Source organism: Lepisma saccharinum, chromosome 4 (assembly GCF_977018435.1).
Source record: "Lepisma saccharinum chromosome 4, izLepSacc3.1, whole genome shotgun sequence".
In the NCBI taxonomy this organism is placed as follows: Eukaryota; Metazoa; Arthropoda; class Insecta; order Zygentoma; family Lepismatidae; genus Lepisma; species Lepisma saccharinum.
The window spans coordinates 7,998,690-8,025,036 of NC_139232.1; the positions used below are offsets into that span (position 1 = coordinate 7,998,690).

The 26,347-nt window shown below is 39.6% G+C and overlaps 1 protein-coding gene and 1 long non-coding RNA gene across 9 annotated transcripts in view; one reads left to right on the plus strand and one right to left on the minus strand.

Moving 5' to 3' along the window:
• Pgant9 (polypeptide N-acetylgalactosaminyltransferase 9) overlaps positions 1-26,347 on the minus strand; it is a 912,350-nt gene that overhangs the window by 243,749 nt on the left and 642,254 nt on the right. For all 8 annotated transcript variants that reach the window (XM_083120278.1, XM_083120277.1, XM_083120271.1 and 5 more), the window contains one exon: positions 16,003-16,616. In XM_083120278.1, coding sequence (XP_082976404.1) covers positions 16,003-16,466 — 464 coding nt within the window. In that variant the 5' untranslated portion in view covers positions 16,467-16,616. The remainder of the gene's footprint in view (positions 1-16,002; positions 16,617-26,347) is intronic.
• On the plus strand, positions 8,103-12,241 carry LOC145986368 (uncharacterized). The gene is made up of 3 exons (XR_014441587.1): positions 8,103-8,248; positions 9,592-9,663; positions 12,168-12,241. It is a non-coding gene; the product is annotated as an uncharacterized LOC145986368 (long non-coding RNA).

The following is a 26,347-nucleotide window of genomic DNA, read 5'->3' on the forward strand; positions in this document are numbered from 1 at the left end:
AAACCTTCCCTATACACCCCTTTGGGTGAGTTTCGGCTGCACCGTGATGCCACATGTACAAACTTTCCCACTGAAAATCCACTCACAGGCCTTGTCATAGCGAAAGAATTTTGCCGACATGACAACGTTTGTCGTCCTGGACCCCCTGCCAGGCTCTCCGAGGCAATTTTTTCTACCTGCTGAACCCTTTTCCCAACAAATTACCACCCTGTAAAAGTTCTCTAAATATTCAGCAGAAGCGCTGTACTGCAAGTGGCGCTGGTTCGAGTGACTAAATCGTGAAATACTTTCAAAATAGGTCGAAAACCTAAAGTCCGTCGACGTTGTTCGTGTGGGGGAAACTAGCGGTCGAGGGACCTTGGAATAAACCTGTCAGTTTTGAGATCCCTGTGATGTTTTAATAATTAGAAAGTGTACGAAATAAATACCTGTATGTTACATGTAAATTTCAGGAATAATCTATTTGAATAATCATTTCTTATTTTCAAGTACAATTTCACTGCTTTACGTCAGTAATTAACAAAATTTAAGCCGAAAGAAAAATATGATTTTTCCTCACTTAAACAAAGGAAATACATGTTTATAGCCTGAAAGAACGTGTGACATATGCAATCGTGCAAGTGCATACAAATTAAGGCATAAAAAACTGTGTTTTTTTTGTTTACAATATTTCTTCTTTCTTGTTGTTCGAACCTGTATGACTGCATCTTTGTAGTTATTTTCTCATGAAAATATAATGTGCCTTCATTATCAATGTTATCTTGGAGAAGTAAATTTTGTTACTTGGAGTCGGTATTTCTAGTGTTCATTCATACCGCTTATCTGTCGGGCTGCATTACACTTCTCTTATTCTTATTTCATTACTTTTTTCGGCTAGGAGGAAGCTCTTATGCAAAACACAGATTACAGATATAACACCAGGAGTACACATCCTGAGTACTCAATGTAATTGGAATTATTTTTTAACGCTTAAATAATTTGTTTAACCTTACTATTTTACAGTAAATTTAACGAGAGGCGTCAAGACAATTCTCTGTGCTGAGATGTAAAATAAACTTAATGTTTAAAATGTGACTCCACCACAATTAAAAATTTAATATTTCCGAAGTCACTGGGATTATCGTAAAGGATTATGACCATAAGAGAAGGGTTATGCCTTCTTGTTATGAGGCACGTAGCCAGGGGGAGGGCTAAGGGGGCTGAAGCCCCGAAATCCTACAAATATCTAATTTAAATAGTGCATAGAGGTAATTAATTTTACTTACTTAGCAGGATTAAACATTAGATCGAAAAAAGTTTAGTGTATAATAGAGAAACCAGTTTATATTGTTATATTCTACCATTTAATCCAAAGAATAAATGGATCCACCAGCTCTCAAAATGTATAGTTTTCTTTTTGACAAGTCATACTATATAAACTTTATGAGTAAAATTTGGGCAAAACTTTTAAAGCCTTTACTGACGGAATGTGTAAAGGATAATAACAAAATACAATAGCTATGAATTTCAGTACACTAACTGTACAAAATGTAAAAAAAATGGACAATGTGTTGGATATACACTCATACAGTGGATCGAGTAGCAGTCTCTCTCCATTTACACAATAATAATAATAATAACAAATAATTTGGATTAAAATTGGTTTATTTTCAATAACTTATAATAGTTGTTATTGTAAAATGATAATTATAACCGTGGTAAACTGGTAATAATTATTATCGTCATTATTCTTTCTACCAATCAATGGCCTGTCCCCTTCTGCAAATATTTCTGGCGACGCCTGTGGTGATAAGGATGAGCCCCCCCGAAATAAACGGGCCTGTGTTATAGTCATGTTCCTAGAATTCCCATCCTTCCTGCATTTGAAATTCTTTTTTTTAAAGTTCTCTGCCAAACAACTTACGTACGCCACCAATATGACATGTGACGAATACTTCAATTTGCAATTTGACGAATGGCTTAATTGTAACGATGAGGATAACACTGATGAGACAAAGAAAAGGACATATTCAAACTTTACCCAAACCCTCTGCTTCGTAGTTTACTACACCAACGACTATCTTTTGCATTTATTCAAAAGGTATGCCTAAGGGCGGTAACGCCAACAACAAACAGTCTAATAGAAAATGTTTCATCCCACTTTGCGTTTTATCCTTGCAAGGGACCGCAACTCCAGAAGACATTCAACTTTCATTACTTTTCCCCCACCCCTACATCACAGTCAATGTACAACCTAAAATGCTTATCCATATTTTTGAAATCTTTAGAGCTGCATAAACAAAAATCATAAAAGTTTCTAAATAGGTCCGCTTATCTAAGTATTCAAAAGAAATTTTGGTTAAGCTAATTAATTTCAATGAGCACATAATACCATAAACGCAGTTCCAATTTGTTATTCTTGTTTCATTTCCAAATATACGCTACATTTAATGAGGCAAACTGGTTCCCTTTCTGAGCCACTGTCTTCAAATAGATGTGGCAACAAATAAATTTTGCAACGACGTGTTGAATACCATACCTGAATATCCTCCAAAGTTCCGTTTCTGGACTTTCTCTCCTTTTCCTTTGTAACGAGCAACCCCTTGCTGTGCGCGTCACGCGTCAATGCACCAAACCTGAAGTCTTCCCTGGGAATGACATTACAAGTCGAAGCAATGTTTTATTTCTGGTACACGATTATATTCCTCTGATAAACGCTGTGATTAAAATTTATAACTAGCTTTGAAAGCTTTTTCTTGAACAAACTGTACAAAAGTTAATTGTCCTCGTCCGTGGCCGTGCGGTCTAAGGCGCTGTGCTTTGGCCTCCGACGGCATGGGTTCGAGTCCGCCTGGGTTCAGTCTCTGGGTTCTCGGCCTGTGCATAGGACCGGTGGCAACCCACCATCGTGAGGAAATTGGCGAGCTACGAGTGAGTAGTGTAACCCGGTCACGGATATCTCCTATAACGGCTGGAGGTTCGACGTGCTGACCCCACGTCACCCCATTACTGGTTGAAGATCTCCACACCTCTAGGTAGGATTGTGGGATGGAGCCTGGCAGCCGGGAGATAGGTCAAGGCCCTTCTAGGGCTGTAGAGCTACGGGTATTATTATTATAGAAGTTAATAACAAAATTTAATGACTATAAGCATCTCAGTCAAGTTACTGTTGCGCTGGAAATTCATTTATCAAGTGGATCGAGAAGAAAATTCTCTCCAAGGAGGATATAATAATAATAATAATAATAGTAATGATAATACATTTGGAATAAAATTGGTTTATTTCAATTAGTTTATAACAATAATAATCATAAGCATGATAATTATTATTGTTATTAATATTACTGTTTAAATTTTATTGTTGGCCTGACCACCCCTATAAAGAATTCCTCTTCCTTGTAATCCACGCGCACGTCACCTGCTAAATCAAGAGATTATTATTATTATTGGTTTGGATATATACGTGGATCTTTTCATAAGCCAACTAATTGACCGTCAAGCATTCGGTAGCAAAATCCTTGAGTCTACTATTCAACGTGCTCGGTCACGGCTAACTTATTACATTGATTTCAGACAGTTTGCATTATACTGGCACGTAAGATTTCTCAAAATATGGTCAACTGAAGTTAATCAATGCCATTGAACATAGGATTACTTTTACAAAAATTAATAAAAGTGCAACATGAATTTAGGTTACAAACTGAGACGAGAGTCGTGAATGAAGGAACCTTTCGTTCTTCGCCAGACGTCGCTGTAAGCAGACTCGTTCTCGTTGCTCTTTCTTTCCCGAAGGAAAAGCCTCGGTCTCGTTTAGATTATCTCAATAATAAATATATAAGAAATGTTCAAAGACATTTAGTAATATAACTTAAAAACGAAAGTTTTAGAAAATTAAACATCTTTAAATAAAAAGTAAATCAAGTTGCATATTATAGAAATTTTGATTATAACGAATTCAAAAAATAATTTACACTACGATTTACCAAATCCTTGAACAATACAAGGCTTTCGGACAGTATAAGTCTCGATTATACAGACGGCTGTCACTCTCGGTCTTGTCTTCATTTTAAATTGTGCTCGGTTTCAGCCAAAGTGGCACAAAAGCGAAGTAAAATAAAGCAAATCAATCAATCAAAATAATCATAATACGTAATAATAAATTTTATACCAACGGCCGATCTTCCTTTAAAAAAATCTGGTTTTCTATTGTTCTAGTCAACAGTCGAAGGCAATCGATATATGTAATACCTCGAATGACGTGTCTGCCTACCAGTGAGAAGGAAAAGAAAACAGCATTATTCCTGCTTACCACTATCTAAGATACAGTTTTATTAGTAGTGCAAGACCCTGCATTCAACGACTAGTTAAAAAAAATGAAGTTACTTATTGTATTTTGGATGATACGTCCTTCATATCTTCACATTCACGCTTGTTTATTAACTATCTGGATTATTTTTAAAAAATGTTATTTTTCGCAAGTTCTCGTGTCCATTGGCAATATGTACAAATACAGGAAAATAATTTATCTTATGGAAATGGCTATTTCAACAGTCACTCACCCAGGCTCGAACCTGGACACCAAGTGACGAGAGCGTTGCACCACAGCTCTGCACCCTGTCCGTGGGGGTCCCCTTATTGAGAAGAACTTATTGCTTACAAATCCCGCAGGAAGAGTACATTATCTTTGGTAACGACCACCATATAAGTTATATTTTCTGGAGTTCTTTGTTCCAATCAGTATATTAGGACACTACAGTAAATGCAAAGACAATATTTTCAACAATAAGACATTAAATACTCATTTATTATTATAAAATTTAAATTACAGATTATTGTAACGAACTGATAATAACCAGCAATACACAATAAACGCAGTTAGAAGTTTTCTTTATATAAAAGCGACAAAAAACATTCTCATGTTCACATTAGTTTTTTAGGGGGTAAAAATCTAGATTTTTGGTCAACTAATCATGTGTATTAGAAAGTATCAATGTCAACTGTTCCTGGATGAGAATTACAATATTATATTCTACATTAATATTATTATGAAGTACTTATCTCTGTGAAGGAAAGCCGGTCTCCATGGCGGAGTGGGTAGCGAAGCGAATCCAGGCCTGGGGATGTGTTTTCTTTGCGAGTGTCCCTTCATGAATTTAATCATATCATCAATTCATCCTCATCTTCGCGATTAGCCAAAAGTGACACAAAAGCGAAATAAAATAAACCAGATCAATCAATTTGTGGAGGAGAGAAATTCTGTCCTTTATTTTCTTAGGACTTTGGTATCCACAGAGCGCTTTCAAATTGCCACAAACCAGTGGCGGATCCAGAAGTTACAGCTGGGAGGGGCGAATTTCATTCGAATGCCTCACCTCACCGAACCTCAATTCTAACATACACTACACTGCTATATATAAACAACATATTATACTGTAAACAGGAACGAAGCTGATTTTGTGTTCTAGAAGATAGAGAATTCCTTTGCAAAAATAGAGGTCGAGGACTGGAATAGGTGGTTATTATTGTATCATAATGCCTCTTGACCTCCTATTGCCACAATGTAATCTGAATGAGCAGATATGAGAAATATAGTGAATATTCACAGAACACGAAAGCCTATTCCCTCAAGGGGTCTCAGTTCGATTTCATTTTGAAGCATATTGCACAGTGATTCAATACAAATTTAAACTGTAGTGTCAGTTTCGATTAGCTTATCTTGATCATAAGGTTGACTTATTTTATAAATATTATCGAGCCTTTTAAATTTGGGGATAAAAGTCGGAACATTTGAGTCTCAAAAATATCAGGTATAATATCATATCCAAGAACTGGCAGTTGGGAATGGAGATCGCTCCCATCGCCCTCCCAGTGGATCCGCCTGCCACAAAAGTTGTCTAAACCACCCCCACCCCCAAAGATCGTTGCTTTGTTTAAAGGACATTCACTTTTAGTGTCTTTTGTTGCAAGTCACGCGTCGTATACGGCGCGCTTTTCGTGTGGACCAATCGAAGGTCGTCTGGGACAAGCAGGCCCAGAATAGCCTTGCCGTTGACATTGTGTGAGGTCGTCTGTGCCGTGGGCCAGAATAGTTTGTCTGCTGAGTGGGTATTTGAACGTGAAGATAAGAAAGCAGGATTCGAAGGTAAGTAAGTTCAATAACGTTTTCAATATTTTTACACAGTAAGTTTTCTTTATATATGCTCAGATTGTCCTATCCTAAATGCTTAGACCAAAATGTGTTTCACATTTCGAAATAATGACAGTACACGGTGAGAGGGCACTGTTTAGCATGCAGTGTGAGCCCTTTCAATCGTTCTCGTCCGAAGATTGGCATTCGTGATGGTTTGATTTGATTTGATTGATTCGTTTTATTTTACTTCGCGGTTTGTGCCTCTTGGCTAATTTTGAGAATATGGGGATGAGTGATGAAATTGATGAATGGACATTTACAAACAACCATGCCCAAGCGGGATTCGAACCCGGGACACCTGGCGTCGCAGCTCGACGTGCTAAGACATTTAAATAACTAGCGAAATCACAAATATTACTCTTTATTACTTTGCTCCTCAGGTCGCCTAACTTGAAGATTTTAACAAATGTGAAAATTTTGGGGGTCCTTGTCCCCGCCAATTTACGCCTATGGTTACGGAGACTGAGAAATCATGGTTTAAGTTCGTTTCCGTCCTTCCCACTCCCATTTTTGGAGAGAAATAACTGGAAAACTATAACGATAAAAAATAAAATTTCAAGTGCACAAACGAAATTCTATCCAAGAAGTTGCTTGATTTTTTCTTCCTCCATGATGGGGAGCTTTTAGTTGTTTAGTTTAGTTATTTCAATGTACAAACGTAATAATTTTGTCCTTCATTTTAAAGTTGGGGGCGAGGGAACTTCAAATATTAATTTAATTTACTCTCAAATCGTTACGGTACAATCGAAAAAATGCGCTGGGATAAAACTGTACGGGCTACCTGAAGTCCCCCCCCCCCCCCTCAAGTTCAATTTGTGAATACTCGAACTCTGTAATGTTGCAAACGAAAGTAAATGCGATACAATCCGGTACAAACGAAAGATAATCTTACTTTAAACAGAATATGTGGATGTTTGGGGGGAACAACGTCACAAAGGTTGACCCTACTACAATTATCACTGCTACTAGGATTCTCTATCATCTTTATTTCTTTCTCCGTTTTCATATGTTTCAATTTTTCTCTGCTCTCTTGGTTCCTCTGTTTCCATTTCCGTTATTCTTCTTTACCTTTTGTCTCTTTCTTTCTACGCTTCCTTCTCTCTTTCCCATTTCCTTCTATTTATGTTCTCTGTCATTCGCTGTCAATGTATCTTCGGTCTCTTTCACCCTCTCTCTTTGTGTTCTTCTGTTCTTGTGTGATTCTCGCTGCGCTGTAAGCAATCCCAATTTTTAACTGTTGGCTATTTGTGTTAGGAGGAGATGGGCCAAAAATATTTCGTTGTGGGCTAGAGCCCCTTTTGGTGTCGACTATTCTGACTGCGACTGGCACCTTCGTTTGGTGTGTGATGTTCCTAAAGTTGTAAAGTAACTTGTTGCGCATAATTTATAATCTTTCGTTATTGCCTGTCGGAACGTACCCCAGAGGGATTTGTAATTGATTTTTAAGTAAAGAGACCAAAATAATGCAGTGGGATACTGTGGGACGTAAAGTTAATTTGCATGGGAAATATTATTTACAAAACAGGCTTCTGTAAGAGTTTATAAGATTTGTAAGCTGCTGCTTAAACTCCATTCATTCGTTGTAGTCGATTGCATCTAATTCACAAGTTTTTAAAGGAAAAAAGACACATTGTAAACAAGGGCGTGAAAGTTAAATATACCTTGACATTAATTTTCGGGAGCAATGATCGCCTTCCCACATTCAGACGCTGATATTCGTGAGGTTTTCTGTAGTGTGCGTCCATAGTATCTTCTAATTTTCGGTCCTTGGGGGATTCTAAACATTAACAATTTAAGTTAAGAAAACTTACAATTTCAAGCAGCAGCTAGAATTTCTTTTAGAGTGTTGTCTTAGATTTCTTTTACACATAAATATGGTTGTGTAACATAAAATTTTAAATATTATTTTAATTTTCAACTCCTTTTCAGGAATGTGCCATGCATAGAGAGGAGTGAATACGGATAATACCCACAAACACACTCGCCTTAGTTCCAATCTACACTGAACATTTCGCCACTCATCACCGATAGCAGTTTTTCAAGGATCCTGCATGGGTTGGGTTTACACAGATATGCAATGTAAGTAGAGTAGTTCAAATCTAATTTTGTTCTCTTTTCAAGGGAATTTATTATTCATTATTTTCATAAGTTTTAAGCTGTAGGAACTTGAAATGACAGAGGTCTCTTAGGAAGTAAGCTTATATATTGAGGTGGGAGGACCAGTGGCGACCACTATATGTACCCAGGTGTAGCACATGCTAGAGGTGGTCAGCTAGTATTGAACATTTAGTCAACATAGTGAGTGTGAAAAGAAAATTAAAGTGTCAAAAGTACATGCATACATAAATACATGTATCAAGGAGTCCGAGGTTCCATACTCGGTAGTGGTTCAGATTTCACTTTGAACTTTAGGTGCAGCCCCGATTAGCCTTTCTGTGCATAAAGTGGACTTAAAAACAAATTCAAACAACAAATCTGGAAATAGGAAAGGGTGGGTGGGTGTCTCATAGCTTCGGTTATTTCTGTTTCAAAGGGAGTGTTCGCCACTGGGAAGGACAGTACTAATAGTTATACACAGTGTAGGCTGGAGTGTAAAACTTTGTTGTGACTGTCTTAAGAAGTATTTGGAAATTGATATGGCATACTAATTACACAATGTGTACAGCGAGATGTTAAAATATTACCAGGCAAGTTGTTCATAATTTTCAATATTTTTTGACGTCCCACGTGTATTTAAGGAATTGAACTGCATTGAACTTCTCCGGGAAATATTTATGCATCTCACTCTTTACATACCTTTCCTAATATCTTTGTTACACAATTAATTTCATGGAGGATTAGTGAAAAAAAAAATGGTTGACTAGACCACACAGCAAATATACTTCTGTGTCAGCATCTTTAAGTTCTGAGAATCGATTGCTGCTTGTGTACAATTTAGTGTTCTTGTGGATGTGGGATGAAGTAAGTGATTCATACATTTTATTTGTTTTCTCTTTTCAACTTGCAAAGTGAGGGTCTGTGATGCTACATTTATTGGCTATCAGTTACCCTGTAAAAGCCTACATACAAATTTTGTCTTTGGAAATTAAATTCATTTTGAGATGTTATGTAGAAGAAAACACACAGATAAAGAAATTAATTCTTATTTGAAAAGTATCTAAACTTTCATCATTCTGGGTTTCTTTCATTCAATCTTCCACTGTATATATAGACATTCCTTAGGAGAATTTAAATTGCTGGGGGGATCCAAATGATACTAACTTTGCATGATAGTTAACTTTTATATGTTAAATCCACTTGAACGCTTCAAATAGTCTTCCATCTATTAAGAAATATAGTTGTACAATAAACTGTTGTATTGAAGAAGTTACATTTTTGCTACTTTCAAGATTAATTTAATTTAAATTTATTCCTTATTTCAGACATTGAATGCTGTTTAACTAAAATAACCACATCTGATGTTTGAAGATGATCCTGATTTTGTAAATGGAAATGTAAGTAAATAAATCAATTAACCTGTATGTAATCTGAAAATGTCAGAATCACATAAATAGAACTAGGAACGTAAAATATAATGCTGCGTGTGCGAACCATACATACATACACACCTTTCATTTTGTAATTAAGAATCTTTGGATATGCATTTCCAAAATGCACCTTAGCATAAATATACAAATTATAATCTTTATGTATTTCTTTCGTAGCCTACTAAACTTTCAATAGAACTTTATTTCTGCTACTTGAAAACAGAATCATATCCATGCTTTTATTTTTGGAGAGTTGAACTTTCATGTAGCTATGTCTTGTTTCTATAGAAAATATTTAAACTTGTCAAGGGTATGTGTCTCTTGTCTGCTGGGTGAAGGGATGGAATGAGGCATCCACTCACTTCTCCTTCTGGCACTGTGCCTGTTACATGCTAGTATAATGTACAGAATAAATAAAATCTTTTTGCCTTTTCGCTACATGATGTTTACACATACACTTTGACAGGACAGAACTACAGGGTGCGAAATCATTGAAAACTGGTGGGGGAAGAAAGTTCTTAATTTACATTCCCCCTCCGCCACATGTGTGTATTATTAAAAGTAAATTAATTTGTTACTTTTATACATATCAGATATTGTAAAGCAGCCAACTAATTCCTTTAGTAACTTGGTTCAAGATGTTATAAATTATGAAATAGTTGAAGTGCTTTTATTATGTTTAAGTTTTTGTTTTGTTTGTGCTTTATGTTAATATAAATCAATTAGATTTCATAGTTATAATTTTCTTGCATTCTTGTTTTACTTTAATTGTGCGTATTGGTGTAGATTTGTTAATGATTTCTTGAGAGAGAAAGCATTCAATACTCACAACTACACTAATTTGTGTGTGTTTTCGATATTATTCTTAGTACAGTATATTTGAAATTAAAAGTAATTGCTTATCTTTCGTTTGTTATAACAAAAAATCTTCCCCCCGGAAATTTTTGGTGGGGGGATTTTTAAGGCCAAGATTGTTGGTGGTGGGAAATCCCCCTGTCCCCCCAGGATTTCGCACCCTGCAGAACTAACAGAAACAAAAGAAAGCTAAAGCTAAACACTCAAAAATTAGTAAAAAAAATATTTTTCACACCAACATTGAATGGTACTGTTTGAGCTCTTAGGTGACACCAGAAAGGTGTTTGTGTGTGTGTATTGGGGGGCAATCCATTGACTTAACGTAATAGAAGAACAAATATTAACAATAAGAATCATGGTTATGATAATAATTTTACAGTAATAACTATTATAACAAAAAAATAAAATTATATTATTATTATTACTATTATTAAATCCTTTGGGAGAACTACTAGATGAATGAATATCAAGTACAACTTTTCCTTATTACTATAATTTTTTTTTTTTACATTTTACACAGTTAGTGTACTGAAATGCACAGTTATTCTGTTTTATCTTTAAGTTTTAACTTTTCAATAAAAGCTTTCTAAACATTATTTATGTTATAACAACTTCTGCTTTTTGTGACTTGAAATGGCCGATGGCAATTCCAGGGGGTGGGGGGGGGGTCAACGGATATGTTCCACCTCCATCTCCCGACACCGATGTTTCAGCACAAAATATTATCCTAAAGTAATTTCTTACTTTTGAAGATAGTGTGCCATTTCCAGTTATATGCTGTGGCGTGCCCAGTAGTCAGCCCTCATTTCGCTATTTTTTCCTGCCTGTTTATAGCCCCGTCATCACCCTCCTTGTATAGGCCCTTGCTTATGAAATAAAAGCATGCATGTTTATATTACCTTTGCATAATAGGGTGACATACTCTTAGTCCCTCCACCTGTTCATTCAATCAGTGGCGCACGCAAGGGAGGTTACTGGGTTTAACCCCCCCGAGCTTTAAATATTATGGGAAATGCTGTGTAAAATAAATTGCCAATTAAGTGCTACTGCATTCAATGTAGAAACTGATCAGCTTGAGGGCCTCCCCGATGGTGCAGTGGTAGGTCGTTGCCTTGTAATCAAGGGGTCCTGGGTTCGATACCCTGTGGAGGCACATAGTGGTTCGGATCCCACTTTGAACCGCAGGTCCAGTCTCGATTAGCCATATTGTGCATAAAGTGGACTTAAAACACCAAGTCAATCTATCAATTGAGCAGCTTGACTGATTGATTTTGTTTATTTTTCTTCGCATTTCTGCCACTTTTGGGCTAATTGCGAACATGAGGATGAGTGATGATATGATGGAATGGATGAATGGACACTCACAAAGAACACCTGTGCTCAGGCTGGGATTCGAACTCGACACCCCAGGCGTCTTAGCATGCTTTCGTAACTACTCATCCATGAAGGCTGGCTACTCAAGCTTGAATCACTTTGTATGCACACATCACTAGTATACTTTTCAGGGAAGTATTAAGACTCATAAATGTTATAAGTACATTCTAAACTATCACACTCTGACCTAAATGCATTCTTGGTTATATTCTTATTTACTCTTACATTTTTTCTCCTTTCAGATCATGGACGCCTTTCCATACAGACATTTTAAAGGAATACAGCATGCAAATTTTTAGCAATGAAGTAAAATTCCTCTTTTTTTGGATAAAATTTTGAGAACTATGTTGAATTATTGCGAGATGAAATGTACGAATATTGTAAATAAAGTTGAATTTTTTGCTAACTGGTAACTTTATTTCTTCAACCTAATCTTTGGGGCGAAAAAAATTAAGCTCTGTATTTGAAATAGAGTGGTTAAAAATTATGTATATGAACATTTATAACTTCTACTAAATTTGCTCTGCCTTCTTAAGAATGTACATTTTCGTTTCTAATTAATTTATTAAAGTACTGAAATAGGTTCTAAAAGCACCAAAAATCACTCACATTGTAATGATTGTGGCATTGAACTGAGTGTGCAGAACCAACAGCAAAGGAAAGGTAAGGTTGAATTATTGCTTAATGTGTATGCATTTAGTGGCAAGGTAGTATTTTTCAGAGATTATCCCCTTACCATGTATGTATATACTTGCATCCAACGTATACATAAAATTTATCTACGGATATACAAGTATACAGTATTTTGTTGTGTTAAGTATGTCATTTATTTATCCTAGCAATGTATGTGAGCATGAGTGTTGCTTTCCAAACAGTACAGAAAAAAGTTGTTATTTTATAATTAACAGGTGTGACTTCTGAAGATCAATACCCTTCATGTTATATTGTACACTCAAGGACACTTCTGGGTTGTAACAGCACCATTGACTTTCAATTAAATCATTACAACCCAGCAGTGTATGTGACTGTACATATATCCAGTCCCAATTGGCTTCTAAGCATCAAGTGGAAGTCTCAAAAAAGACTTATTGGAAAATATGTATGTACATTAAAAGTTGCGGCTTTTTTGTATGATTTAGAAATCGATACATAATATTCCTTGCAAGCTTCATGTAATTTAAGGATGGCTTGTTCTTCTACATGAATACCTTGGTGAGCGTGCTGCATTTAGTTTCCTCTAAGATTTTTAAGCTTTGTCAAATTTTAATGCTGAATTGAATGGTATTATTTTTATAAAGAAGACAATTAATCACATTAAAATCTGAACGCATTAAATGAAGAAACACTGTTTTCACTGTGATGTCGTATATTACACAATGCAAGAGTTAACATTGCATTTCTCTACTTTGATACATTTGCCATCTGGGAAGAAATTACAATGAAGTTATGATTGCTCTATCTTATTCTGAATTCATATTGGATAAGATAGAAAAGATCTGACTGATTCTTCAAGGTTAAAGGTAAGCATTATTATTCTAAATGAAGATCATTTACCTCTTCCTCACGAACCCCTCAAACTCACCCTATGGGAGGAAAAACACACTCTATACTAGGGTGAGAATAACTCACCGTATGGGAGGAAAAACACACTCTATACTAGGGTGAGAAAACTCACCCTTATGGGAGGAAAAACACACTCTATACTAGGGTGAGAAAACTCACCCTTATGGGAGGAAAAACACACTCTATACTAGGGTGAGAAAACTCACCCTTATGGGAGGAAAAACACACTCTATACTAGGGTGAGAAAACTCACCCTTATGGGAGGAAAAACACACTCTATACTAGGGTGAGAAAACTCACCCTTATGGGAGGAAAAACACACTCTATACTAGGGTGAGAAAACTCACCCTTACAGGAGGAAAAACACACTCTATACTAGGGTGAGAAAACTCACCCTTATGGGAGGAAAAACACACTCTATACTAGGGTGAGAAAACTCACCCTTATGGGAGGAAAAACACACTCTATACTAGGGTGAGAAAACTCACCCTTATGGGAGGAAAAACACACTCTATACTAGGGTGAGAAAACTCACCCTATGGGAGGAAAAACACACTCTATACTAGGGTGAGAAAAACTCACCCCAATATGGGGTGTGGAAACTCACCTTTTGGGGACGTCTATTTGTGACAAGCCAAACTCACCCCAAAAGGTGAGTTTCCACACCTTTATTTTTTTCAGTGTACCGTATTTTGTTTAACAGAAGCAACGCTCGAAGTGAGGGTGGAGCATGAGATGGTCCCCCCAGCAAGTAAGATCCCACACCTGTTTTCGCAAAAGCATTTCCACGGCTGTCTCATTGTCACCATGTTAAGCCATAGGAGCATCTCCCGTCTAACCCAAGGCTCGACCAAACATCCCATAAGTTAACATTTTCCACTTTAGACGCTGAAAACAAGGATCTAACAATTTTTTTTCAATTATATTGGTCTTCCACTGCACTAAAAAGATGAGATGAATCTCCCTTCTAACCCCTTTTTCAATTTAATGGATTAAATTCTACATGCAATTTTGATAATACTATATTATATATGAAAGAGGTCCGTGATTGTATCAGTCAGAAGGGGTGGGAATTCGGGGAACTAGGGAAATAAAGCCTAGTCCACACGTAATGTGTTATCAGTTTTACATGATAAGGTAAGTTTGAGAGATAAGACTGAAGCAAAACACGCTGCTACATGATTCCTCTCAGTCTAATCTTCAGTGGTTCCAAAAGAACATGGATGAAGCACTATCGACAAGTATAATTTCAGTGAGTACGGTGAGAATGGAAAAATGCACATCGCTCACTGTGCTTTGGAGAGTGATTACTTAAGGGGTAAATTCTCACATGTCAATATGCTCCGTGAATTACGGCAGAAACATGAGGATAGACATAATTAATTACGTATAGATGTGGACACCTATGGAAATTATTAACGCTAGGAACCCCAGAAATTGAAAAACAAGACATTACTCGTCCAACATCAACGAGATCCGGCGTAAAATTAAGCGAAGTTCGACCGTGTAATGAAGCGATCATTACTGGATCCTTTTTATGTTATACATTGTATGTATGTGTATTTCTGTACTGGCTTTTCTCGAATTCTTGGCCGTTGGGGTAGGTAGGTGTGTCGCTGGACAACCGACCAGCGGAAAGTTTTCAGTAATGACTTAGGTCATTAGCGGGGCCTATAAATAGGAAGGGCAGGGGAGCAGTGGCTCAGATATTTGGCGGAGTACAGCGATATAAGAGGTATCTTCTTCTCTAAGGGGAGCGGCTGGGCGAGCTTTCTTTCCTTACTATGTGAACCGACGGGGATGTTAACTTTCTTCCCTTTAATACACACACTTGCTCTTTTTACATTATTTCAATAGTACATTTTATGTGGGAAACCGGGTACACACGTACACATACCTTCAGCCACCTTTTTTGGTACTGAAGGGTTATTTTTTTTCTCGTGAAGCCAGTGGCTACGCTGCAAGATTTTAACTTATGTAAATAAGATATGAGTAAACCTGTATATGTAAATCAAAAGTGAAATGGGCCTTATCTATTGATACGAAGAAATACCTGTCTATTGCCAATAGTTATATCCACAGAACTTCAGATACTGTATGTTTTGAACCTAGGGACAAGGTTTTAAAAATGTATGGCTGTGTAAGTTGAAGACGCGAGCTGTGAATCGCCTAAAAAGCACAATTTACACCTATACAACCGACTAGACGGATGTGCGTCTACATGCAACGACTTGTCTTCCGTTTTGCTTAAAAACACATCTCCAGCCCATCCGTCTTTCGAGCGGTCGTCAAACCTCGTTCAGTTCATGCAAAACGTCAAACTTGCCTTCCACACGTAATGTTTCGTTTGATACGTCTGGTATGATCATGCAAGACTGACGACATAATATTACGTCGTCAGTCTTGCATGATCATACCAGACGTATCAAACGAAACATTACGTGTGGACCAGGCTTAAGGGATTATAACACAAATGCAAAAACACACACACTTAACAACAAAAAGTGGACTTACCATTCGTCTCGCGGGTCGGGCAGCTTCCTGTGGACGGATATCATGTCGCTGATGTACTGGTTGAAAGCGTTCTTCTGCCACCCTTCGTCCACCAACTTCTTCACGTCCTCCGTCATGTTCTTGGGCAGAACCACGGGCTTTCCCATCTCGCCCGGCCCGTCCGGGTCCTTGGGCGGCAGGAGAAACCCTCCCCCGTCCGCCGGCCCGTTGTTGTCGTCGCGGTGCTGGACGGCGGCGGAGGACCGAACGGCGCTGGGGGCGGGTGCAGCGGGGGGCTCCTGGACGAGGGGGGCCGCGTCCCGCTTGAGCGCCGGGTGCTCCCCGTCCGGGACGATCGCGTTGTCGAGGCGCTGCACGTGCTTCTGGTCGGCGTACATCATCACCGTCACCGTCAGCCAAACGAGCGGCACCAGGAGCACCAACTTGAGCACCAGCGACCTCCGACGGAGCAGAATCAGACCCATTTCGTGGCGGTGACGGTGAAGGGGGACGATCACAGAGGGCTCACTTCAAAAAAATTCTTGGTTCGTGGCGGACTAGAGGCTTGGTTGAGACGTGTCAACGTGAGAAAAGAGGCAGGCAGCGGGCGTCAGCTGACCATGACTTCAGTAAACCTGAAAAGAAAGAGAAACATGAAATCAACCGGTTGCAACATGAACAAATTACTAATACAACATTTTCATAGTAAATTAGTTGTGGAACAGACTGCAGCAAGTGTGGAAAGGTTGGGAAAAGTGGTTGTGTTTTGGGAGAAAGTAAACGAAAAGAGAGAATGATCTGCTGGAGGACATGGGGGACAAACTAAGATACAGCATAAAGGGAACAATTCAATGTAGCATAGTATTGTAGAAGGCAAACAATTCAAATTAGTGCGTACATGAAGGGAAATAAATCTAAATATATTTCTAGGATGTTCGAAAAAAAATGCAATTAAACAGTAGGTTGTTTTCCTATGTTTTTCTTTTATTAGCAAACATTACAGACGTGATACAGATGTTGGATCAGCACTGTTTAGAATCCTTACGCGTGTCAAATATAAATTGAAGGGGTCGGGTGTAAAACATGGTAAGTGACATTTTGGTCATTTCTGAGTTCATTAAGGATAAATGTTATTAGAAGCTATACTGCAGATAAATTGTTTTCGTGTTGTGTTTACCAATTTCACAAGGCTTCACTGAGTCCAATGCAAATTTGTATGACATGGCAATTTCACTCGAAAATTGAAGAATGGCACATTTTACTTTGTAACGGGATTGAGTGTAGGGGGAAAGCGAATGCAGTTACCAGCCTTCCCAACAGCGTGTACTGCTTCGCTCTGCGCACTCGATTTCTCCCCCTTCTCTGCCGCAGTGCGAGGCTTTGCTCCAGAGATAGTTGGGGCAGGGTGTAGCTAATTTCGTGGCAGGGTCCCCCCAAAAATTTTGCAAATTCTATATTTACGTTTGCGCCCCGTGAAAACATCCACACTTCTAAAATATAATATTCTGGATGAATTTCTGATCGAGACCCTTGCACGCAGGAAAGACAATTTTCTCTCCGTGGATTATTGTGCAAGAATCTGAAAGATTTCAATTTTGAACTTTTTGAGTTTAAGCTTTTCAACTCCAATCTTTCCCTTTCAGTTCATGATCGAGTACACAAAACTAACAGCGTATCAAAGCAAACTCGACGCACTGTCCGTGACATCAAATGACACAGCTAAGCCCCACGACAGGTTAAGTTTGCAGACGGTTTTATGTATTAATCCACTTGATAATGCCACTAAGCATCCGCATGCCAGTCTCGCCTTAACCGCCGGACTGTTTATATGACAGACAGCGAGAAAATCAGCACTATTACAGCGGAACTACATGGTGCGTGTACGTTTGGGTTTATATATGCGAAAAGTTGCTGCAAACTTAACCTGTCGCGGGGCTTAAATATGTAATTATGGTTTCTTTGAAGTGGCAGTGTCTAATCCACATCAACTGCTTCCATTCGAAATTATGCATATCTTCTCTCTCTGTGTATGTGTGTGTGTGTGTGTGTGTATTTTCTTTTGTGCGGGGATTCGTTATTCTTCCGTGTTGCAGAGTATTTATCGCTGTTCTTCCTCAAGTATATGGGATCGACGAGGACAACAAACAAAACGGGATTCGAACCGACAACCCCAGAGTGATATCGGGGATCCGCATGGTGGTGTTTTTTTTTCGTCTAAGCAAACAAACTCAGATTTTCGCTCACTATGTAACTTTTGATTTTTGCTATTTAGCGCCGCTTTTCGGCCACTTTTAGCTAATCGCGACAATGTGGATGAGTGATGATTACATGAAATAGATGACGGGACACTCACAAAGAACACCCATTAACTGGCTGGGATTCGAACCCGAGACCCCTGGCGTCGTAGCGCGATCTGCTCAACGTATTATATAAGCAAGTTCCGAAGATGACTTCTGATACAAAGTTTGCTAGTAAGTTTTTACCCCATTGCTTCCCGAACGATTCCGATTATTTTCTTTAAAATCCCATTAGAATCGTCTCATTTTTATTCCGAAGAAAGCTGGAAGAAGACGAAGAGTGACGTCATTAATAACACTTTACCCTCGTCAATGAGGAAAGGAGGAAGAAAGCGAGAAAAACGACCAAGAACAGATTTACCCTGCGAATGCGGCATCACCAGAGTGCGGGGTAGAGGGTGAGGGTAGAAAAAACATCCCTTTCTCTAATCCTTTCCAGTGAATGGCTGATTGCCTCATTTCGCTCCAAGTAGCGAACGCGTTCGATAGGAGCAGATCAAACGACAGAATCGAAAGACAAACAGATTGTTCAATTTCATTTCTGACTGGTGCCGGAAATGAGGCAAGAAGCAACTAGAAGACGGTTGAAGTTGGGAAGGGGGGAAAGGAATGCTGGAATGGGGAAGGGGAGGATTGTTGGTTTTCTCCGAAGGGGATCGGGTTGGAAGAGAACGCGATTTTAAGAGGAAAACTGGGGGAGGTCGAAGAGAGAGATGGAGAGAATCTATAGGATAGAAGATGGATTTTCAGGGCGAGAGTATGGAGAAGCCGAGACAATCCTGGCCAACCAAGAAACTAACCTCCAGATGACGAGAGTAATCTTTCCCCAGAGACTCACGGGAAACAAGCTCCCGGCAATAAAATTGCACTCCAAAAAGTTCGGCTCGTCTGATCCTTTCTTCTCGTATTGTTTTATTTATGGGCGTCGGGTAATATCCTTTCGGTGAAAGGTGATTATTTAAATTCAATTGCGAGGTGACAAAGAAAACACCGTCGCGCTGTGTTCTGAACGATGTTTCCATGACGACACAAGGCTTAACGCAGGGAATAGCTCTTTCCTGGAAGTCTGAGGCGGCAAAGAAGGTACTGAGCTTTGTAATCCGGAGACGTGAGATCTTCAATATCGGTTTAAGATAACCATAAAACGGAAAAAAGCAAGCACGTACATTGGGATCCATGAGTATCACCGTGCAAATTGTCCATCACCATGTTCGTGCACTGTATTTGACCCAATAAGAGCTTCAAGAATTAAAATAAAACTCAAAACAAGCTGTTGACAACTTCTGCACCACCATACATAAAAATCCATACCTTAAAAACACATAGGATGTAAGAGAAAAATTAATGAAAATACTTATGGATCTCACTGTACATCCTTTACACTGGTACATCAGATTAAGGATGTCAAGCTTACACTCTTGTCTCGGGAATCTCTGGCGCAAGCGAATGAGAACAAGTCTTTGCGCAAGTAGTGACTCGAGAGAGCTAAGCTAAGCAGTGAATGCGTGAGGGGAAGCGAGTGCATGGAGGGGAAGATGCGGCTGCAGCTGCCACTCGTTTGCAACAGCGCGCACTGCTTTCCTCTGCATTTCGAGTTCTGTGTGTATGGTTTCGTACTCCACTTATCGATATTACCAGTCATTAGACTCAATAATTCTGTTGCCAATACGCTCACTGCGGAAACCATTCATGAAAGTTGACAGTAATTACGAAAATAAGTGATAATAAGTCTTGAAATTGCGTCCGCGTTATGGATTGTGTTCATTCAGAGGTTCAAGGTTACTTGAAAATCATATTATAAGCAATTACCGTAAGCGAACGGAGGGAGTTTGGGCGATGTAACCAGCTGCTTCCATGTAATCCTGCCCTTGCGTTGCCAAAATCAAAATGCGCTGCATTTTATAACACCTCGTCTCCGACTTTATTCAGTGATAAGTGTTGCATCTTCATGAAGGGTAAAACCGTACACAGCGAAAGCAGAAGGTTTTGAGCAAGGAAGGAAGGTTTTACATATGGCAACACGGGGGCACGCGAGAACAAGAAAAAGGGATTTGTGTGATCCAGGGAAGGAAGGGACACTTCCAAAGACGCACAAATGTCCATTATGTCATATTTCTATTATTCCTAAACTACTGTAAATCTCATCCTCAGATTTCCAAATTTAACTTTACCTGTTCAAGGAACCTTCAATGGTTGCCAACGGCGATGAACGGGAGAGGAAACTGTATGCTCCTGTGGCTGTTCATAAGATATTTCCAAGAATATAACGAAGATAAACCGTTACTTCATCTAATATCTGGTGTTCGAATACAAAGTCTTCTAACACGAATATAATATGTTTACAAAAATGAAAAAAATAGCGTGTTATCGAGTTGAATGTTTGCTAGCGAAATCAGTGGTAAAATACACAAAAGTGCGAGAGAAGTCTTCACAATCATATCATTAGATAAGGTTTATCATGTTCGATATTTGCACTCCAGATTTAAAGAAAGGTGCATTTTCTGTGCAGGATATTGGTTCTGGTATAAACAAGTTGAGACTAGCCAGGGTATGTAGTCACGATTTGATCCAAGTTTACTAATTTCACATCTGCTTTCAATACACGAGAGTGTAAACCCTCAAAACGATAGAACACACGTTGCCCTTTTTTTCTTCTTCATTTTTGGATCATTGCGACGTTTGATGAGAAACTGATGAAGCGACACTCACAAATAAACACTGGCGTAGGCAGGATTTTTTTCTTTCGGGGAGGGCAGGAATTGTAAAGATGGATAGCACACAGCTGTGTTCTAGGGAGGCGAGATACACAATAAGATATTTTGTATATTTAGAACATTGCACTCTCACAAATGATAGGGTGTATATACAACTGTCGTTCTCCCCCCCCCACCGAGTTCTAGTTTCATTTCTTTTATTATTTGCTTTACTTTACTTCGCTTTTTGAGCCACTTTTGGCTAATTTGCGAAGATAAGGATGAGTGATGATATGATAAAATTGATGAATGGACACTCACAAACATCCATGCTCAGGCCAGGATTCGAACCCGGGGTGCTTTCATTTGAAACTGCTCATTTTCTTAAAATTTCAGAGGGAGTTGTAGCCCCAACAGCCTCCCCTCTGCGTACGCCGGTGCAATAACACCCACGTCCAGATTGCGATTGGAAACTGGGAAATTTGGCGGCAACATCGAAAGGTTACCATGAAACGCTCTCGGCTCTGCCACCAAACCGGCGATAAGAGATTTCTACATACCACTTGACCTTACAGTCAGACAAATTTCACGAGAACAAATTGCAACCAAAACAGTTCGGTTTCTAATCGAGGTAAAAGGTACATTCCACCGATTCCGATACCACTTCAAACTATAGATTCGGTCGCAATTACACGCTGCCGAGCATAACGGCCAAGAAAGGGAGAAAACGAGTGGGCGGAGCTAAGCAGTGCAGGCTGCTGCAAACGGCTGTTAACTGCAACCGTGTTTTCCACAACATGCACTCACATCATCTCTCACGTGTTTATTGGCCAATCCCTCTCCGAATTGCTACTCGCGCAGATACTTTCGTCTCGTTGTCTTGCTCCAGAGATACAGGGACATAAATCATCAAATTAGTAGTTCACAATCTATAGGGTGGCCCAAAAGTCAGTTTCCCATACGAGGGAACAAAATTACGATGCTTGTAGTATATGTGAAGGATAATTCAGCAGTCTCTACACAGATAACGTTAATCCTTAACACAGTTTGCCCGGTGGAACTCTTAACAACACTTTAGTCCTAGACTACAGCGCCACAGAGATGTTCTTACCTTGGTCAAGCTGTATATATTCTCTCAGGGGAAACTGACTTTTGGGCCTGTATAGTCAACGGGTATATCCCAATAGCTTTGTTGAGTAATTCAAGCCGACTTCCGTATCGAAGTTGTTAGCACAACTAAGGGTCCCGGGTTCGAATCCCGGCCTGGGTATGAGCGTTCTTTTTAAGTGTCTCTTCATCAATTTCATCATATCATCACTCATCTCATCTTCTCGATTAGTCAAAAGTGGCAGAAAAGCTGAGTAAAATATACCAAATTATTCAATCAATCAATCAATCAATTGGAGCCAATACAACACTTCGATAGCTCGTAATTGAGCCTGGGGCCTCCGCGTTGGCGCAGTGGTAGCGTCGTCGCCTTGCAATCGATAATCCCGGGTTCGGTACCCGGTGGAAGCACATAGTGGTTCGGATGCCACTTTAAACTGTAGGTCCAGTCCCGATTAGCATTTCTTGATAAAGCGGAGTTACAACAAAAACTCAACTAGAGACCTAACCACTTTGCAATATTTTTCCGCCAGAAGCCCGTAATTATAAAGCGACAGCGTTAGCCACTATACTCTGTCCCAACTATCTCTGGAGCAGGCAAGTAGTGACGCCAGACGGCTCAACCAATGAACACGTGAGAGCGAATGGGAGGCAAGTGACTGCAATTACCAGGCTTCCCAGCAGCGTGTACTGCTTCGCTCTGCCCCTTCTCTGCCGCTATGCGCGGCCTTGCTCCAGAGATATCCGAGACAGGGTATGTGCTGTCGGGGAGACCGAGAGAAAGTGAATCACCAGCACGTACGAACGGAACAGAGAATCGGAGGGCCACGTGGCAAATTACGCTCTCCGAGAGAAATATGCCTCTTCTATCTTCGTAAACGATGCAAGGGTGGCGAGATGTACTCGAGGATATTTCCAAGGCAGAGATCCAAGAATCAGACCCATTTCACAGGAGAATATCTGGCTCGGTGCCAGTGCGCTGATTTTATGGCAGAAGAAAAAATGAAGCATTCCGAAACTACACGACGTGATGAAATGATTTCGGTGAACTTGCGTAGCAAAATAAGTCGTAAAATGTTCCTTGCGTAGGGTCTGAAAGCACTGCAGAGCATAATTACTTGGTAAGATAAAAAAAATAAAAAAAATGCTGAAACGAAAGCGCAACGAAAAATAAAGATGTTCTGTTGGAAGTTAAAGAAGAAACAAGAAAGTCCAGATGCAGGGCGGACTTTGAACCGAAATTTTAAAGTTTTAAACCCACTATATGCACATATAGGAGTAGGCTGGATCTACTGTTTATATAAAATAAGTACTCTTGTCATATTATGACGTCAAATTTGTGATGCAATTCTATAATTCAGTCGAATGGTTATTGACTAACCTGAAAGTTGTATTACGGTTGCTAGAAGTTATAGAACTTTTCTACTCTTACGGCGGCCGGTCCTAGTTCTGGCAAGGGAAGTGGGGAGCGGGGATTACGCCGCAGACCAACCAGACAACAGCAGTGGCGCCGTGAGAGACACAACGCCGTAGGAAGAAGTACTACGTGAACCTCGTTCTACTGGCTGCTGAGTTTCTTATTGCGCTGGATTGGTTACTTCCCCGCTCCCCACTGTCCTTGCCAGCACTAGGATCGGCCGCCGTAATAGTAGAAAATCCCTTTAATTGTATATCAGAATGACGTAATGGTTTCGGTATTGCAATGAAGAAAGATTTTCAAGATTAATATTTTTTTGAGGAATAGGTGTTTTTTTTCCTTCAAAGTCAGTGGAAGTTGTGTTGAGTGCTGACTGACAAGCAGTGTGGAAACTAACGACAATTCATCAAAAGTCTTAAGAATTTCATGCCAAGTCTGAGATGGCCTCAGCGTATGGTTGAAACGTCCCTTGTTCTCCGTCGAGGAGTAAAGGTACAGTAAGTTTCTTGCTTTGATAATAACTGGGTAGCGTAGCAACTCGGGACCCTTCGATTCCAAGTCGACGACGTTACAACTACTCCATCGGGGAGAACACACTGTGAACCGAAGAAATGTCAAAATCAATCGTTTTCACGAAGGAAGACTAATTAGCAGTGGCGCGTACTTAGTCCAAGATCTGGGCTATCTCAATATGTCACGTAGTCCTAGGCTATGAATGGAAATAAATTTACCAACTCCTAAGAAATCAGGTTGCCAACCCTTAGAAAACCACGAAATCAGGTTACCAACTCATAGGAAACCAGGTTACCAACCCTTAGAAAACCATGAAATCAGGTTACCAACTCATAGGAAACCAGGTTGCCAACTCATAGGAAACCAGGTTGCCAACTCATAGGAAACCAGGTTGCCAACTCATAGGAAACCAGGTTGCCAACTCATAGGAAACCAGGTTGCCAACTTATAGGAAACCAGGTTGCCAACTTATAGGAAACCAGGTTGCCAACTCATAGGAAACCAGGTTGCCAACCCTTAGAAAACCATGAAATCAGGTTGCCAACTCCAGAATCAGCATCATTATCTCACTAATATATGAATAATACTATTTACAATTTCTGATCGATTTTCTCCTGAATTTTATTCTCTAGACTTCAGGCTTCGCATATAGCCTAGCTACCCTAGAATATACGCTTCTGTTAATTAGTAAAATTATACTGTATTTTCCAGAATGTCATGCATCGTCATAGCGTACATACCTCCGTGACGGAGTGTTTATCACAGCGCGCTAGGGCGTCAGGGATCCCGGGTTCGAAACACAGATTTCTCTGTCAATTTCATCATATCGTCCCTCATGCTCGTCTTCGGTATTAGCCGAAAGTGGCAGAAAAAGAAGCAAAATCAATCAATCATGTATGGTCGGTCACCTGCCAATAAAATATTTGAGATTATTCATTAAATCTCTCTTTTATTTGAACAGCTCTGATATTCTGCATAGTCAACAATTTATATTTGGGGTAAAACGTAAGTTATGTAGACCTTCCACTAGAGTTCATCTTCCTATCGTTCCGGTTTCCGAGCTCACTTCGCATCTGCTTCTCTGGGAGGAACAAGGCCCGTGGAAAGTTGAACGCTGAAGCGAATCCACCCACGAAAAGACAAAGCGAAGGAAGCGTTCGTGCTGAGTCACTGGAAACAAAGCCAAGGAGTGATTGGCATTTACAAGGAGGATGGCATCCGGTCGTGTGGCACCCACTCTTCCCTTTGTTCCAAGTTCTGCTCCATACCTGCGTTGTGCTCGGAAAGTTTACTTTGCGCAATGCTTGTCCTCATTACCATGTATCGCCAAATTCCGTAAAGGTTTCGTGAGAGGAAGATTGGGCGGCGAGGTAGTGCATTTTTCATATACGTCAGTTTTCTTCCACTTTCGGCTAATCGCAACGCCGAGGATGAATGATGATTAGATGAAATTGATGAACACCCGCAAAGTAACACCACACCCTGCCTGAGACTGAAACCCAAAAACAGTTTGGTAACAATATCGTAATACGACCACAACATCCAGGTGGATTGATTGATTGATTGATTGAGTGTTTTAAGTCCATTTTATGCACAGTAAGGCTAACATCCAGGTGGAGGATTGGACAGTGAGGAGAGGAAACAACACTCATGTTTACAGTATACAATATATGCAGCATTTTTCCTTCAATTCAAGGATGCAGTCACAAAAAGCAAAAATAAAATTAATAGCCCAAATGAAAGATCAGAATATTATAGCTCAAAGTCAGAATTTCCAGAAATACTATCTACACTTGGTCCCGGGAATCTCTGGAGCAAACGAATGAAAACAAGTCTCTGAGCAACTAGTGAGTCGAGAAGGCTCGACCAATGAACGCGTGAGAGTGGAAGTGGGTCCATTGAGGTAAAACGCGGCTGCAGCTACCAGCAGTTTGCAGCAGAGCGCACTGCTTTGCTCCGCTCACTCGTTTTGTCCACTTCTCTACAGTTATGAGGGGCCCTGCTCCACAGATTCCCGAGACAGAGTGTAGGAATGGGCTCTGTTTGGGTCCATTTTATGTCGCTTTTCAGCCACTTTGGGCAAATCGTGACAATAGGAATCAATGGTGATTACATTGATGAAAGAGCAATGAAAAACACAAACCCCAAAGAAGAAAGGTTCCAGGCAACAGAGCCTCGTTAGTCTTCAATGATGCAGTTTCTAGGTTGACTTTCGAGTGCCTGTAGAGAAGGTCACCCGACACACTCGTCCAATGAGATTGAAACCGTGTTCGAAAGGTTAAAAAGCAGGCTTCAAGTACAGACTTGTCGGAAGTGACGTCACCTAGTGCAGTTGGAAA